This window comes from Hipposideros armiger, unplaced genomic scaffold (genome assembly GCF_001890085.2).
Source record: "Hipposideros armiger isolate ML-2016 unplaced genomic scaffold, ASM189008v1 scaffold_378, whole genome shotgun sequence".
NCBI classification, from domain to species: domain Eukaryota; kingdom Metazoa; phylum Chordata; class Mammalia; order Chiroptera; family Hipposideridae; genus Hipposideros; species Hipposideros armiger.
Window position 1 is genome coordinate 769,896 of NW_017731728.1, and position 14,520 is coordinate 784,415.

The 14,520-nt window shown below is 38.1% G+C and overlaps 1 protein-coding gene across 2 annotated transcripts in view; it reads right to left on the reverse strand.

Annotated features, from left to right (window-relative positions):
- ASH1L (ASH1 like histone lysine methyltransferase) overlaps positions 1-14,520 on the reverse strand; it is a 139,017-nt gene that overhangs the window by 104,118 nt on the left and 20,379 nt on the right. For both annotated transcript variants that reach the window (XM_019662507.1, XM_019662506.1), the window contains exon 2: positions 8,195-8,715. In XM_019662507.1, coding sequence (XP_019518052.1) covers positions 8,195-8,614 — 420 coding nt within the window. In that variant the 5' untranslated portion in view covers positions 8,615-8,715. The remainder of the gene's footprint in view (positions 1-8,194; positions 8,716-14,520) is intronic.

Genomic DNA, 14,520 nt, shown 5'->3' on the forward strand with positions numbered 1-14,520 from the left:
TCACCAGATATGCTTAGGAGAATTTCCACCTCTTGGATAATTCCTAACTGTCATAAACAAACCAACAGCTTGAAAAGAAAAGTGACCAAGCTCTTCCTGCCTCTGGCTGGCAATTTTCAGTACCTGCCTGGGGTTTCTTCAGCAGTCTGTAGCTCCCTACCCATGCAACCAAGGACTAGACAAGGAGCTACAGGAGAATGACACTCAGCAATTTTGCCAAAAACTGAAAAGGTGGGGTTCAGAAGCAGGTTCCATCTTGCTTCACTGCTTTTACTGTGAAAGTTACTACTGAATCCTACAATCGTTAGGATCATCTTTCTGCTTTCACATATATTCTCAGATGTTAGAATTCTATGTAGCTTGGCTAAAAATAGCTAAAATATTCTAGTGTCTATATCTACCATCTGTGCTTTTCTGTCAAAATGCTTGTGCACACCTCCTAAACTCTGACTTCCTAATATAGCAGCAGAACTTTATATTGCAAGCTTGTATACTTGACTTTGAGATGTTTTCCAAAAATGAAGGTAAAACATACATAGATCAGGACTTGACTGTTAAAAACTAAGAGTAGAAAAAGACCAAATTTAATAGTTCAAACCTATTTTGTTTAAAGAGTTAATTCTGGTTACCATAATTATTTCACTTTAATCACACTTATCATTTCTTACACCTTTGTTGACATTATCTTCTTTTGCTAATCTGTTTTCTCTCACTTTAGATAGTAGATTTTGGAGAAGCCGAAGTCTTAAGAATACCACAAATCCAGCTTTTAGAAACATGTATTTCTACTCCAAAGAAGCCACAGTTAATGTGCAAACTCCCATACCCTTCCCTGGGAGGGCTTTACCCAATCATATACGCCCCTTCTTAACTCCTGACATTAGGCACTTGTGCAGGTGCACAGTGATGTTCATTTATGACAAGAAGGCAACGGTTATTAAATAAATCCTGGATGACACCCTCATATTTTTCCACCTTTTAGTTAGGAGGGGAGAAGGGGATATTAGACAGACAACAAAAGTTTCCTTTTCTTATTGGAAGAGAATTCTTAATTACTAGATTTCGAAGTAGTTGAAGAAAAATACACACATACTGACAGATAATCTTTAAACAGGCCAATGACACTCAAGGGTCATATTGAGCATTGCCACCTGTACCCTGTACCCTGAACCCCTAATATACCTCACTTCCCTCCCCCCTTTAATAGCTAAATCCTTACAACTCATCCTTAAACCTGATCTCTAATGCCACCTGCTGTTGTAGTTGTGTCCTTGGGAAGCTCTACCAATCTGCCCCAATATTATTCCTGCTTGACTTTCACTCTTGCATGAAGACCATCAACAGATTTGTAAAATAAAATTCAGGCACTACATCTTTGGTAAGACACAACAATACAGTCATAAACAATAGGGTTCCTACTTACTACAACTACAAAAAATAAAAATAAAAATAAAAATTCCAAATTTCTCAACTAGAAAAACTTGCCAAAAAAGCAATTTTAACTTCAGAATGTTTCCTCTTTTTAAGAGGAATACAAAGATAAAGTAGGACCACAAAACTTTAAAACCTTGAAAACAAAGAAAATATCCTAAGAAGAATTGGTACAGTCATGCAATTTTTATTTTTAAATTTTATATTAAAAGCAACACTGTAATTTAAAAATTAAAACAACCTATTCTGTAAGTCAGAACAGAGATAAAACTTCAATCCAAGGAAATGTAGACCAAAAAACAAAGCGAAGGCTCCCTAAGTTTTGAGTGCAGCTCGTAAGTTGTTATATAAGTATCCCGCTTGTCCTCTGTTCTGTTTATCTTTTCCATACTCAACTACAATCAAGGATGTCAAATTCTCTTTCACAGCGCAACAGACAAGCGTCTGGGAGACATGCTAGTGTGCCTTTGCCCTTTATTTACTCTGCCCCCAAAGCCCTTCTCTTTATAGCAATTCTAACAAAGATGTCAACACCCAAGTCGAAATATGGGCTCCTCTGTAAAGCGTTCCTTGCATATACTCCTGCTCACTGCTTTCTCCCAACGATTCTGTGATTCCATAAACACTGTGTGTTTCTATTATGAAAGTTATACTACATCATAATTACCTGTTTACTACACAGGATAGGCATGCACATATTTTATGGGGGAATAAAAAAACCAAAGAATACTGTGAGTTTTGACTAGAGATTATATTGAAAATTCAATACAAAAGTTGATCCCCCTCAGTAAAAAGTACAAAGTAAAAAATTAGTCCTCTGAGCAGTTATCTAAAGTGTAATAGACACAATAAAAATACATATATAGGGTAATGAAATTAGATAGTGGTGATGGTTGCAAAACTTTGCATGTAGCTAATATACTAAAAACCACTGAACAGTATACTTTAAGAGAGCAAATTTTGGGCCGGACAAGTGGCTCAGTTGGTCAAGAGCGCAAGCTCTGAGCAATAGGGTCGCTGGTTCAATTCCCACATGGACCAGTGAGCTGCGCCCAAGCTGAGCTGCTGCTGAGCTACTAACAGGTGGCTGGAAGGCTCAGCTGTTGAGAGCACGTGCTCCTAACAACAAGGTTTCCGGTCCAACTTCCGCAGGGTATGGTGGGCTACGCCCACCGACAACTAAGATTGAACATGGCACCTTGAGCTGAGCGGCCACGAGCTGCCAACGGGTGGCTGCATGGCGACTGGACTTAGGAGTTGAGCTAGCTGCGCCCTCCACAACTAAGATTGAAGGACACCAACTTGGCTGTTCCCCTTCCCCAATTTCCCAATTAAAAAAAAAAATCTTAAAAAAAAAAAAGAGCAAATTTTGTGGTAGTTGAATAAAAAATACATACATACATCTTATCTAAAACTGGGCTAATCTAACATAGGGCACAATTTAAAGGAACGACTATATGTAGAAAACCAAACATATTATTGCTATTTAGCAGAAATGGCAAGGGATGAAAAGCCAAAACTCATTTTTTCCTCAACATTTCATTTCAAAACAATTGGGATTTGCATGCAGCAACTGAAAAATTGCTAGGCAAATTAGCTACGCGTACACTGAGCAAGAACTGTGGTACTACTATTATCTGTACAGTTTCTTATTAAAGAAACTACATTAATCTATCAGTTGTATAATTTAATGAAATCTCAGGCTCAACAGGCCTTAATTAGAAAATCTGGATTCATGTGGATTTTAATAATTCTCCATTAAAGAAAAAAAATCACTGAAATCTAAAATTACATCTCCAATGAAATGTTTCTTAAACAATATATTAAGTTGGCATAGGCATTTCTTTTCTGAACAGAAAACTATCTTTTTGAGGAAAGATTATAATTAGGGCTGTAAGTTTTGTTTCTAATTCATTGTGCATATGAAATCCTCTCAACTAGGCTAAATAAACTATTCTCTGACACAGTGTTATCAACATAGCACCAAACTTCAATGCCATCTGACCTAACCTGTAATCAGGATATAATAGCACCGAATCATCCCAGACCCTTCCGGCTCACACAAGTTTCAGTTTTTAATCATCTGCTATTTCCCGTAGTAGGTGATACTTTGGCTATTTTTCATTTGTCATAAAAGCACTTTTTTTTTCTGGCTTAGTATCCTAAGTAAACTAAGATCACATATAACTAGCTATGTTTCACAATTCCAAACTGGGATTTTGTTTAAATGCCAGAAAGAAATGTACTATCGCCTCTTCTCCTTATAAGTTAGTGTGTGATAAATATAAGTAAATATTATGACTTCCATCTCTACTTTCAGTTTCGAAAACACTGCTACAGAAGAACGAATACACCGTTCTGACAACTTATGAAATGACACAAGTACCACATGAAGTTGCATGCTAGCCAAACCTGAATTTTTACAGGAAATTAAAAAAAAAATTTCTTTTCACAATAGAAAAACAAAAATGAGACAGAAAAATCTGCTATAAAATTAATAATGAACATGCTTCTTATAAAATAATCAGGTGTGATTTCCACTCTAGCCATATGGCAGGTTAAATACCATGAAGATTCTTCTATTACAACAAAATAACTCAATATAGTATAAGATGTAATGTTTATTGGCCTGCTGACCTCACAGGAACTAAGAAAAATCTCCAAGAGTACCAAAAGAAAAGTAAAAAGGAGGATGACCTAAGTAGGCATAATCGTCCAGAGGGGAAATGCACCAAGCCATGGCCTAGAGGCAAAGTGGGGACCAGGGAAGGCGTTAGTAACACACCCTAATTCCTGGCAAAGCAAATTGAGAACTTCTCAAGGAAATCATTCTCCAATTAGGCTCCAAGTTCAGCCAGAGATAAAAATGCACAAAATAGGGCCGGCTGAGTGGCGCGATGGTTAAGAACTCACTTGGGATGCCAGAGGGCCCCGGTTCGGATCCCACATATGAGGGCCAGTGACACTGCCCTCTACAGCTAAGATGCTGAACAACAGCTCAACCTGGAGCTGGGCTGCCGTGAGTCGCTGGCGACGGCGTAGGCTGCAGTCCCTGTGGCAGTGGGTTGCCATGGGCTACCGTGTGTAGCCAGCAGCCAGCGTGAGCGGCCAGCAGCCGCAGTGAGCGGCCGTCCAGAAGCCGGCGACTGATCTGCCTCTCCAGGGAAGAGCGCAATGATGGTGCCAACTTGGGCAAGTGAGGCAACGTCCTCCACAACTAGATTGAGGAACAGGATGACAGCAACTTGTCTGTTCCCCTTCCCCAATCCCCCAGCACTGTTCCCATCCCCCCAATTCCCCAATAAAAATCTTTAAAAAAAAATGCACAAAATATAAATTTTGTAATCAACTGGACAAGTTCTATAAAAAAATTCTGTTTTTACTGAAATCATAGTAAGCTTATAAATTAATCAGTAAGAACGCAAAGAGCACTCTGAAATGAGTAATGAGAAAGGATTAGCCCTACTGGATATAAGACATAATTAAAACTGTCATGCTGCCAAATAAACAGAGGCACCAATGACACAAAATGGGAAATTAGACTAGACCCCATGCACATGGTAAGTCAGTGTACGGTAAAGGAGGTGTCTAACCTCTGAGGGACAAAGAGGATTTATTAATAAAAGTGTTGGGACAACTTGTAGCTATTTGGAAAAGTGTAAAGTTGGATTTACAACTCATATTACTTCTGATAAACTCAAAACAGATCAAAGATTTATATGCTAAAAATGAAATATGGGGCCAGCAGAGTGGGGTATTGGTTAAGAGCTGGCTGGGGATGCCAGCTCTGAGCAGCAGAGCCCCGGTTCGGATCCCACATGAGGGCCAGTGACACTGCACCCTCTACAGCTAAGATGGTGAACAACAGCTTGACCTGGAGCCGGACTGCTGTGAGTCGCCGGTGACGGCGTAGGCTGCAGTGGGCTACCGTAAAGCTACTGTTGAGTGGCCGGCCGCTGGAGTGAGCTGCCAAGAGCCGCTGTGAGCAGCCATCCATTGGCCGGCAACTGATCTGCCTCACCTGGATGGAGCACAGTGATAATACCAACATGGGCCAGTGAAGCAACGTCTTCCACAACTAGACTGAAGAAAAAAAGGACAGCAACTTGGCTGTTCCCCTCCCCCCATTCCCCAATTACCAAAAAAAAAAAGAAACATAAAAAAAGTCCTACAAAAACATAAAGAGATCGTTTATAAACTTGGGGTGAAGGCCTTTCTAATGATATGTCAAACTCTAGAAGCCATAAAAGATCAACTGAATTAGGTAAAAAACGAAAGACTTCTGTGTGGCAAAATAAAATAAGCAAGATCTAAAGACAAAAGACAAACGGGAAAAAAATACTTGAAACTCATATTTCAAAGAGCTGAAGCAGCTCTCTCAATCTGCGCATGGAGAAATCTCCAGAATACACTATTTAAGTGGACAAAAGCACGATGCTGGGCAGTGTGCGTAGTATGTTACTATGTTACATAATAACATAACATAGTATGTTATTTTTAAATTGGGGGCTTGTATTTGCTTGTATATACATAATATATTTGTGGGCGATATAGACACTGATGTTGGAGTTACTTTATTGGAAGTTGCTTTGCACCAATTTTGGTTCCAAGCAATTTGTTCTTAATGTGGTATTATTTTCCAAGTAAATGTAAACCTGAAAACATATTCATATACAGAATAGTTTTCTTCATTTTGGCTGAGTAATGGTTGTTCTGCTTAATCAATTATCGTAAGTTAGTAAGGGGTCCTCACACAATTGCCTAAAAGGGGATTCCAAAATTGATTTACTCAGAGGGGGGAGAAGGGTGATAGTGGTAACAATGTTTCATTGTTTCCTTTTTTATCTTTTAAATTCCAATTCCGAACCATAGGAGGATATTATCTAATCAAATATTTGCTTGTCCAAAATCCATACCTTTATATATTAAAATTTTTATAGGTGTCCCATGTCCAAAGTATCCCTTGCTATCTTAATCAGTTTCTGAATTCAGAGAGCAAGTTGAGGATAAGAAGGATACCTGAAAACCTAACCAACCCTAAACCTTAAACCCTAACCCAAACATTCATATGAACCTATCACATGCCAGATACTACATATAAATTTAATTATTTATATAACCATTTAAGATAGGCATTAAGTCCCATGTTATAAATGAGAAAAAAATGGCCCAGTAAGATAAACCAAATTGCCTGCGTACAGTTATTAAGCCAGCACTTGAATTTGGTTCTGATTCCATAGCCCTTGCTCTTTCCATTATTTTTTAACTAATTCAGAGGGTGGTAATATATTCAACATCCTAATGCTTAAAGTAACTGTTGGGCAAATAAAAACCTACCCATCACCAGTATTTTTATAAGTATACAGATACCACCCCTCAGAAACCACAGACTATTTCACTACAAGTAAGATATGTGGGATATAAACAACTTATATATTGAGAGTAAGTACGTATTGTGGGTGAAATCTTTTCAGTACAAAACCTCCTTAGCACTGAATATTTTAAAAACACCATAAGAAAGATTCCTATAGCCCTTTACAAGTTAGCTGTGCAAATAAACTGTAACACTGTTTCAAGTAAAAAGGTCTAAATAATAATCGTTTTTCAATCTTATGAAAATTCTTGAGGTCAGCAGAAACAGATAATAAGTTCACTTCAGAGATCAGGAAAGTAAGCCTTAAATTAATCAATTTAGCTAAGAATCATCCAGTTAATTTTTTCACAAATTAGTACAATACCCATTTTTCCCTGACTTATTATCCAACTCATTCATAGTTGATTTTATCAATAAAACTTCCCAAGCTACAATGTATGTCTATGATCTTGTGCAGAATGGCAACTCCTAAAAATTTCTGGCTGCCATAGGAATTTGGAGAACAAAGGGCCTGCATCATGATGGTTTCTGGGTAACATGCAGAAAGCACACGAATTTTATGTTAAAGAATTAACAGTAAAAATCAAGTTATTTCATAGTCAGGAATATTCCAAAATTTCAGCCAAAATGTTCAGCCAATACTTTCTGCCTAAATTCATTGTTTTACTTATGTACACATACAATTTAAATCCGCATGTAGTCACATATGGTGCCTACAGCCTGAAATTAGGAATTATATAGAGTGACTAAAACTTGTGATCAATAATCCAACACATAATCCAAAATAAACTTAGTATCTTTACTAGACAGAGTAAAGCGTTAAGAAAAATTAGCTATTATATTTGGGTAGTTTGTGGGAAAGAGGGGACAGTTTTTAATATATTAACTTGCATGTGGAGCAACAGGAATTAATCCTTGAATAAACAATTCATTTAACAAAAGCTTTCAACATATTTTAGTGAACTGGATCCTTCCAACCTTCCAAAAAGGTGGTATTATAATCATTTAAAATCTTTGAGCCTCAAGTTTCTTCTCTGTTAATTTGTCTATAGTTATACTGTTAGTAAACAGGAAGGCAAGACTCAAATATAGGTTTCCTAACTACAAATCCAGTATGCTTTGCACTAAGCCATTAGGAGCAGGGATCTGAGTATGCCCCATTTAGAGTATCCGCATAATTTTACAAATACAGATACACACGTGGTTATACTATCGCTCACATCTCTGATAACCCTCGAAGCCTGTATTACACTTACAAAACAGACTATTTGGAAATAACATATAAAGATTAAAGTCACACTTCCTGGAATATGTATGTAAGTTAGATAAAAATTACTTGAGAAATCCAAATATTGTCAATGACCACATATTGTTGAGAATGCTACCTACCCGTTTCGAAGGACAGTGTTCATTCTTCTCATCTGTCATCTTCCCACTTTTAAGTGCTTTCCTTGGGTGCTTGATGGTTGTTTTTATGGCAGGTCGACATACATAGTTCTCCAAGTTCTTGGGAGGTTTTTTAGTTCTCTTAGCCTGAAGGCCAATTTTCAATTTTAAATTTCCCTCTGAGAAGTTCGTTTCTTTCACTGAAAACTGCTGCTGTGCATCAGCCAGACCATCGCCTTTCCCCGCTTCGTTGTTTCTGTCCCGACTCCACTTGCGAGGGCCCTCTTCCTCCTGTGCGCCGCTCTCGAGCTCCACTTCTCTCTTGCTGACCAGTGTGCCAGTACTGATGGCAGGGGGACTCTTTCTTGAAAATCCTTCGGAATCAGAACCCAATCCTAACATAGCAGTATTTCTAGGGTCCATCACAAGTGTATGTTATTGCCAAGGAATCCTAGGAATATTTTACAGAACTGTGTTCCACAAAAAACAGGGATCTCCAAAATGTGCAACCAGCATCTCTTTCTCTGCAGGACAGACCATAACAAAAATTTATCAGAATAGAGGCAACGACTGGTTAACATGAGAAATGGGTATGGGGCAGGGGGTCAAGGAAGTCAGGAAGAACCCAAAATCACAGTTAAAACAAAACAAAATATAGTTAAAAATGAATTTATATTCATTCAGTTATAGTTAAATTTAAAATTTCAGAATAAGTTTATTATTCTACAGATATCATAAACAAGCTGCAATGGTATGGTGCAAATCAAGGTCTAAAAACCACTGTGATCATTCAACCAAAAAGATTTGCAAACACAAGCCTAAGATAAAAATAATCTTACACATTTTAGCATTCTTCAGTTTCAAAGGAATATATATTTTACATTTCTAGTTGAATAAAATCCATTTCACCGAGGGTAAAAAATCATGTTTTGGGCTGGTTTCAGTGCTCCAGCCTTTTTTTATAAGAGGTTGTCAGGTTTTTTACGTTAGGACTTAGGCTGGAATTATCCCTGTTGTACAATTCAACTCTGCATTCATTCAAAAGTATTTCTGAGCACTTGTCATGTGCCAGGCATTGTGCAATACCCTGGAAACACAGCGCACAACCAGACAGATCCAGTTCCTAACCTTACCAGGGGTATACAGATAGTGAGAAAGACAAATGTTAAAACAACTAATTACACAAATGATTTATAACAATTGTTATAAAAACTTTGAAAACCAGAAACTTATTTTTATAAGTTTTCCTAACAGTAGTCAGCTGGCATGCTTCAAATCCCCAAATCCATAAAATATTTTTAAACCAGCATGCCAGCTTATTATTTTACAGCAGGTGGTACACCTTACTTGAGAAACTGAATAATCTACACAGGGCAACCCCCTTCTCAGGAAACCAGATTACCATATAATCAGAAGGCTAACTAATAAATGTAAAACCAAAGGAAAAGAACTCACTATTCCTGAGGCTGATAGACTAGTCTTTATTTCAAGCCTATATCTAAAACAAGATTCAGGGCTAGTATCTGGAAAAAGAATAGCTTATCCCTTAGAAAGTTCCATTTATGAAGGAGAATATTTTATAGTTTAAACTATGTGCCTTAATACTTTTCTTTCCAACACGGTTATAAGATTCACAAGGACAAAGACCATGTGATATAATTGTTTGATAACTCCCACAAGGAAGGTAAAAAGCATAGCCCAATGATTAGCACATAGCAAGGGCTCAATAAAAGGTACCAACAATTTATTGTTATTATTAACAACAGCAGGAGCAGCAGCAGCTTTTTAAGTAGTTACTCAATAATATTGGCCAGCCTACTACACCTTTGAGTTTGTTCCCAATCTATTCATTCACACACCTAAAAGAGTATCTTCCAGTCAGTTCGCTCTGACAATTCTTGCTCTCTACCACTTCATATAGTACATCCACAATGACATTCAGGCTTTTTATAATCTGGCTCTGACTATCCAAACTTGTTTTACCCTGACTTCCTAACACACATCCCCTATGATTTAGTCAATTCAGTTTTCTTTACTGTCCCTAACAAATGATGTTCATTTCTGCTTCTGTGCCATGTGCTTTCTTTCCCTTTAAAAGTACAAAGTTCTATCTTCTCCATGACGGGTTCGCAATCCTGAAATTCAAAAGTCTGAAAATCAAGTCTTTTCATAACTCATTAGTGACAAAACCTGATCTGGATCCATTTTTGTCTTAATTACCACAATATCTGTGAACAGTCATACATTTCAATGCTGAAATATTATATTAATGTGTTTGATTGAGGAGCGGCACTCTACACACCACAGTGAAAGCAACCCATTCTACCTCCTATGATCTTTCTAAAAGAAACAAACTTCTGGATGATGAACCGTGGACCTCTGTTCTCAGACCTGCATTTAAGCTTGCACTGACCTGATCCTTCTCTAAATACCTACTATCCATCTAGGATCACAATTCGGGTAATTCATTTTTTATTCTTGCTCCCCATTTGTCAGCTACATCCCCAGGCCGGCTGTCATTAAAACATAAGCTTCATGCAGGTAGGAAACTCCTCTGGCTTGTTCTCTTCTACATCCCCGCACCTGGAACGATGACTTTCGCATATTTTAATACCCAATAAATATTTGAATGAGTGAGTGAATTTTAAGGCCTCTATAGCTTCTAACATAATGTTTGGCATGTAGAAAATGTTTTTGTTTGTTTTTTTAACATGACTTCATCTTGTGTTATAAATTTGAAACCTATACACAAGTTTTTTCTTATTGTATGCTGACTGTATTTCATACAAGTGGTTTTCTGTAAATTCCCTAAAATATCTTAATTGCACTAGTAAGAGCTGCCAAATCATATCTTATGCCTCTGCTATCTCTGTGCCATCAAAGCTGGTCGAAAAAAAACAATCATGCTCCCTGATCTCACTTCATATTCCTGACCACTAGCCTCAAGCGGCCCTCAGTGCTGGAACACATTTCCCTATCTGGTCACTCCACCACAATCCAGACAACTATTTCCTATCATCTCCACTCTCACTGACTTTGCCTCCAACCTGATGATGGCAGCAGAAGCAATCAGAAGAAAACTGCTACAAGTGCCTACCATGTACCCACCCACTTGCCTGTGTCTGTTCCTACAGGTTCCGCCTTCTTTTCTATCAGAACATAAATTGTCTCTACTACCAACCCCTCCACTCGAGGACTACATCCTGGCCCGGCTGCCTTCTCAGGAGCATTATTCAGGCCACTAGCCTCTTTCACCCTCACATACCCATTTCTCACCTTTCCTCCAGACAATGCAATTAGCACAAAACTCCTCTTGGCCCCGTATCCTCCACCAGCTGTCCACTTCAACAAAAGTTCTTGAAAGGGTTGTCTATACTCCCCACCTTCGATTCCTCATCTTTTCTTTTTCTCTTGCACACGCCAATTACACTTTCACCACCACCTCTGCACAGAAACTGTCAGGTCACGATGTACTTACTCTACACTGCTAAGTACAATAATCATGTTCTCCAGCCTCTCATTTAACTTGCCCTACCAGCAGTGTCCGACCAGCTGAGCAGCCCCTCACTCCGTCACCAGACTTCCAGGCCAGGACCCCTCTCTGGATTCTTCTCCCTTACTGGTGAGTCGGCCTCTGCCAGTTCTTTTTCTCCCTAAACTCTCAAGACGGGTGCCCCAGGGCATGCCCTTCTTCTCGCTCTACCTACACTCACTTCCTAAAGGACCAGGTCTAATCTTTTGGATTTAAATGCCATCTGACATCGATGATTAACAAATTTCTATCGCTATCCAGATTGAGAGCAGCTGAGACCTCTTCCTGGAACTCCAGCCTCATGTATCTAAATGCCTACTTGACACTGACTGGATGTGCAGTAATTAGGCATTTCAAGCTTAATATGTCTAAAATCATGTCATCTTCACCCCCACCATCTGTTCTTCCCACAGGCTTCCTCATCTCAATAAATGCAACTTCAACCAGAAACACTTAGGCCAAAAATTTCTAATCACCCTTGATTCCTTTCTTTTTCTAATGCCTCACATATCCATTTGGTCAACAGTGTTATTTACCTCCAAAATATATGCAGAATGTATTAATGTAATTATATTCATATAATCATATAATCAGTGGGAATCTATTTCTCACCACTTTTCTTACATTTTTTACTTTTCACTAAGTTGAGCTCCAAGTGATAATATATATGGGTCAGATTACTCCAATAGCCTAACTGGTTCCTCGCTTCCTTCGGCCCTGTCTCTCTAGTCTTCTGTACTCAGCAGCAGGATGATCCTTGTAAAGCCTGTGTCAGATCATGTCACTCCCCTGCTCAAAATCTGTTCAACGGCTTCCTGCTTCTCTCCAAGTAGAAGCCAAAGTCCTTCCAATGGCCTAAAGGCCATACTTAATCTGCCCTACAATACCCTCTACCTCTCTTCATCTCCTACCAGTCTCTCCACTAAGTTCCAAAAAAAGGGGGCTACAGGTCTCCTCCTCCCATTTCTCAAATACAACAAAACTACTCCTATCAGGGCCTGAGTTATTATGCCACCTGACTACAACACCCTTTCCCCGGATAATTGCATGGTTTGTTCTTACACTTCCTTCATGTTTTTGCCCAAATGTAACCTTACAGAAGAGGCACTCCCTGACATCCCGTCACCCTCTTCTCACACTGTATCCTGTTTTATTTTTCTCCATTGCTCTTCTCACTACGTGGTGTACAATATATTTATGTATTGTCTGTATCTTTCCATTGGAATGTGAAGTCCACCATGAAATGGATTTTTCTCAGTGTAGTTGAATATAGTACCTCAGCACCTGGAATCAATTCTTGAATTAATTTCATGCCTTATGTGGGTTATATTATTGGCTTCAGTTTGTTCCTTTTTTGGTTTTGTTTTGTTTTTTCCTCTCTCTTCTTCCTTTTCCTTAATTTCTAATGCCCATCCTGGGTTTCATGTCACTAACGGTAAACTGATGGACTTGCCAGGTTATCTTTTGGATGAGTTATTAAAACAAATCCTTTCTGGAATAAAAATAAATACTATTTTTAAAAAATAATTGCTTTTATATCCTTCCAATATGCTCAAGTATACAATTTTAAAATTTACAATTTTTGCTTTTCATAATGAAAGAATTTCAGAAGTCTTTATAACTGTAAAGTAGAATTTCAGTATTGCTTCCAAAGAACTCAAAGCATTTTTTACCAGTACTTACTTTCAAAACATTCCATAAAATAAGTGTCTGGGAAAGCGTGATTCTCTTTATTTTTAAAAAGGAAAAAACTGAATTCAAGCAATGCACATTATTATAAAATAGCAAAATATCAATAAGCTGAAAAGGAGTTAATTTGAACACATTGATCACCTCCCTAAAAACATACAAGAATAGAAAGACATTGTTTCCCTAACTTGATCAAGGAGGAAAAAGAGCAGTATGCTTAAGGGCGTATTCTGTGAATCCATTTAAGCAGCCAGGGCTGGAAAATGATTGGCAAACCCCACATAGCAAATTTAAGTGTTTCTAGTAAAGATAAATCCAAATTCTGAAGATACTTCACAACAAAGAATGCTTTTTATCTGCTAAATGTAAACTGTTTGAAAAGCAGTCCCTACAGCAGCTAGCTGCCAGAATGCTGTTTTTGAACTTTCAAAGCAATGTTCTTTGTGAATGATAGTCTTTCAGCTTTGGAAGAATATCTATACAAATCTAGGTTTTCCATCCAGGGGCAAGGATGCCATGTTGTTACACAACTTACTCTGCTTCCTACCACAATACAGTCGATTTAAAACACAGTTCCAGGAAGAAACACAGAACCAAGACAGCAAGAGTCTCTTCACTCAAAGAGGTAAATTCAACATCCATTCACATGCAACTTTGGGATTTATAGTATGTTTTCAAATCACTAAAACAATCTGGAACAGTCTGGTCCAAATTCCAGGGAAACCACCACTAAATCATGAAGCCCTAGTGCCTAGATCACTTTAGCTGTTAACAAACTTTCTAGAAAATTACTAATTAATAGGATATATACATTATATCAACACAAATCTAAGAACATGTTAGAGTCTACCTGTAAATTTACAAACTAAATCACAATTCATAATGATTTATGAATGCCACTCTCTGTATGTTCTGCAATGTGCCACTAAATATTTGGCAAGCGATACAAACATGGATTTCAAATAGGAACTGCTCCAACTTGTTTTCACCTCCATGCCCCATTTCCTCTATAAAGGGAAGACCACTGCCCACCCGCACCTCTCCTACTCTCACATCCAACAGAGCTGATAAAAATGAACACGTTCACTGTTAATACAGTTGGGCTGTG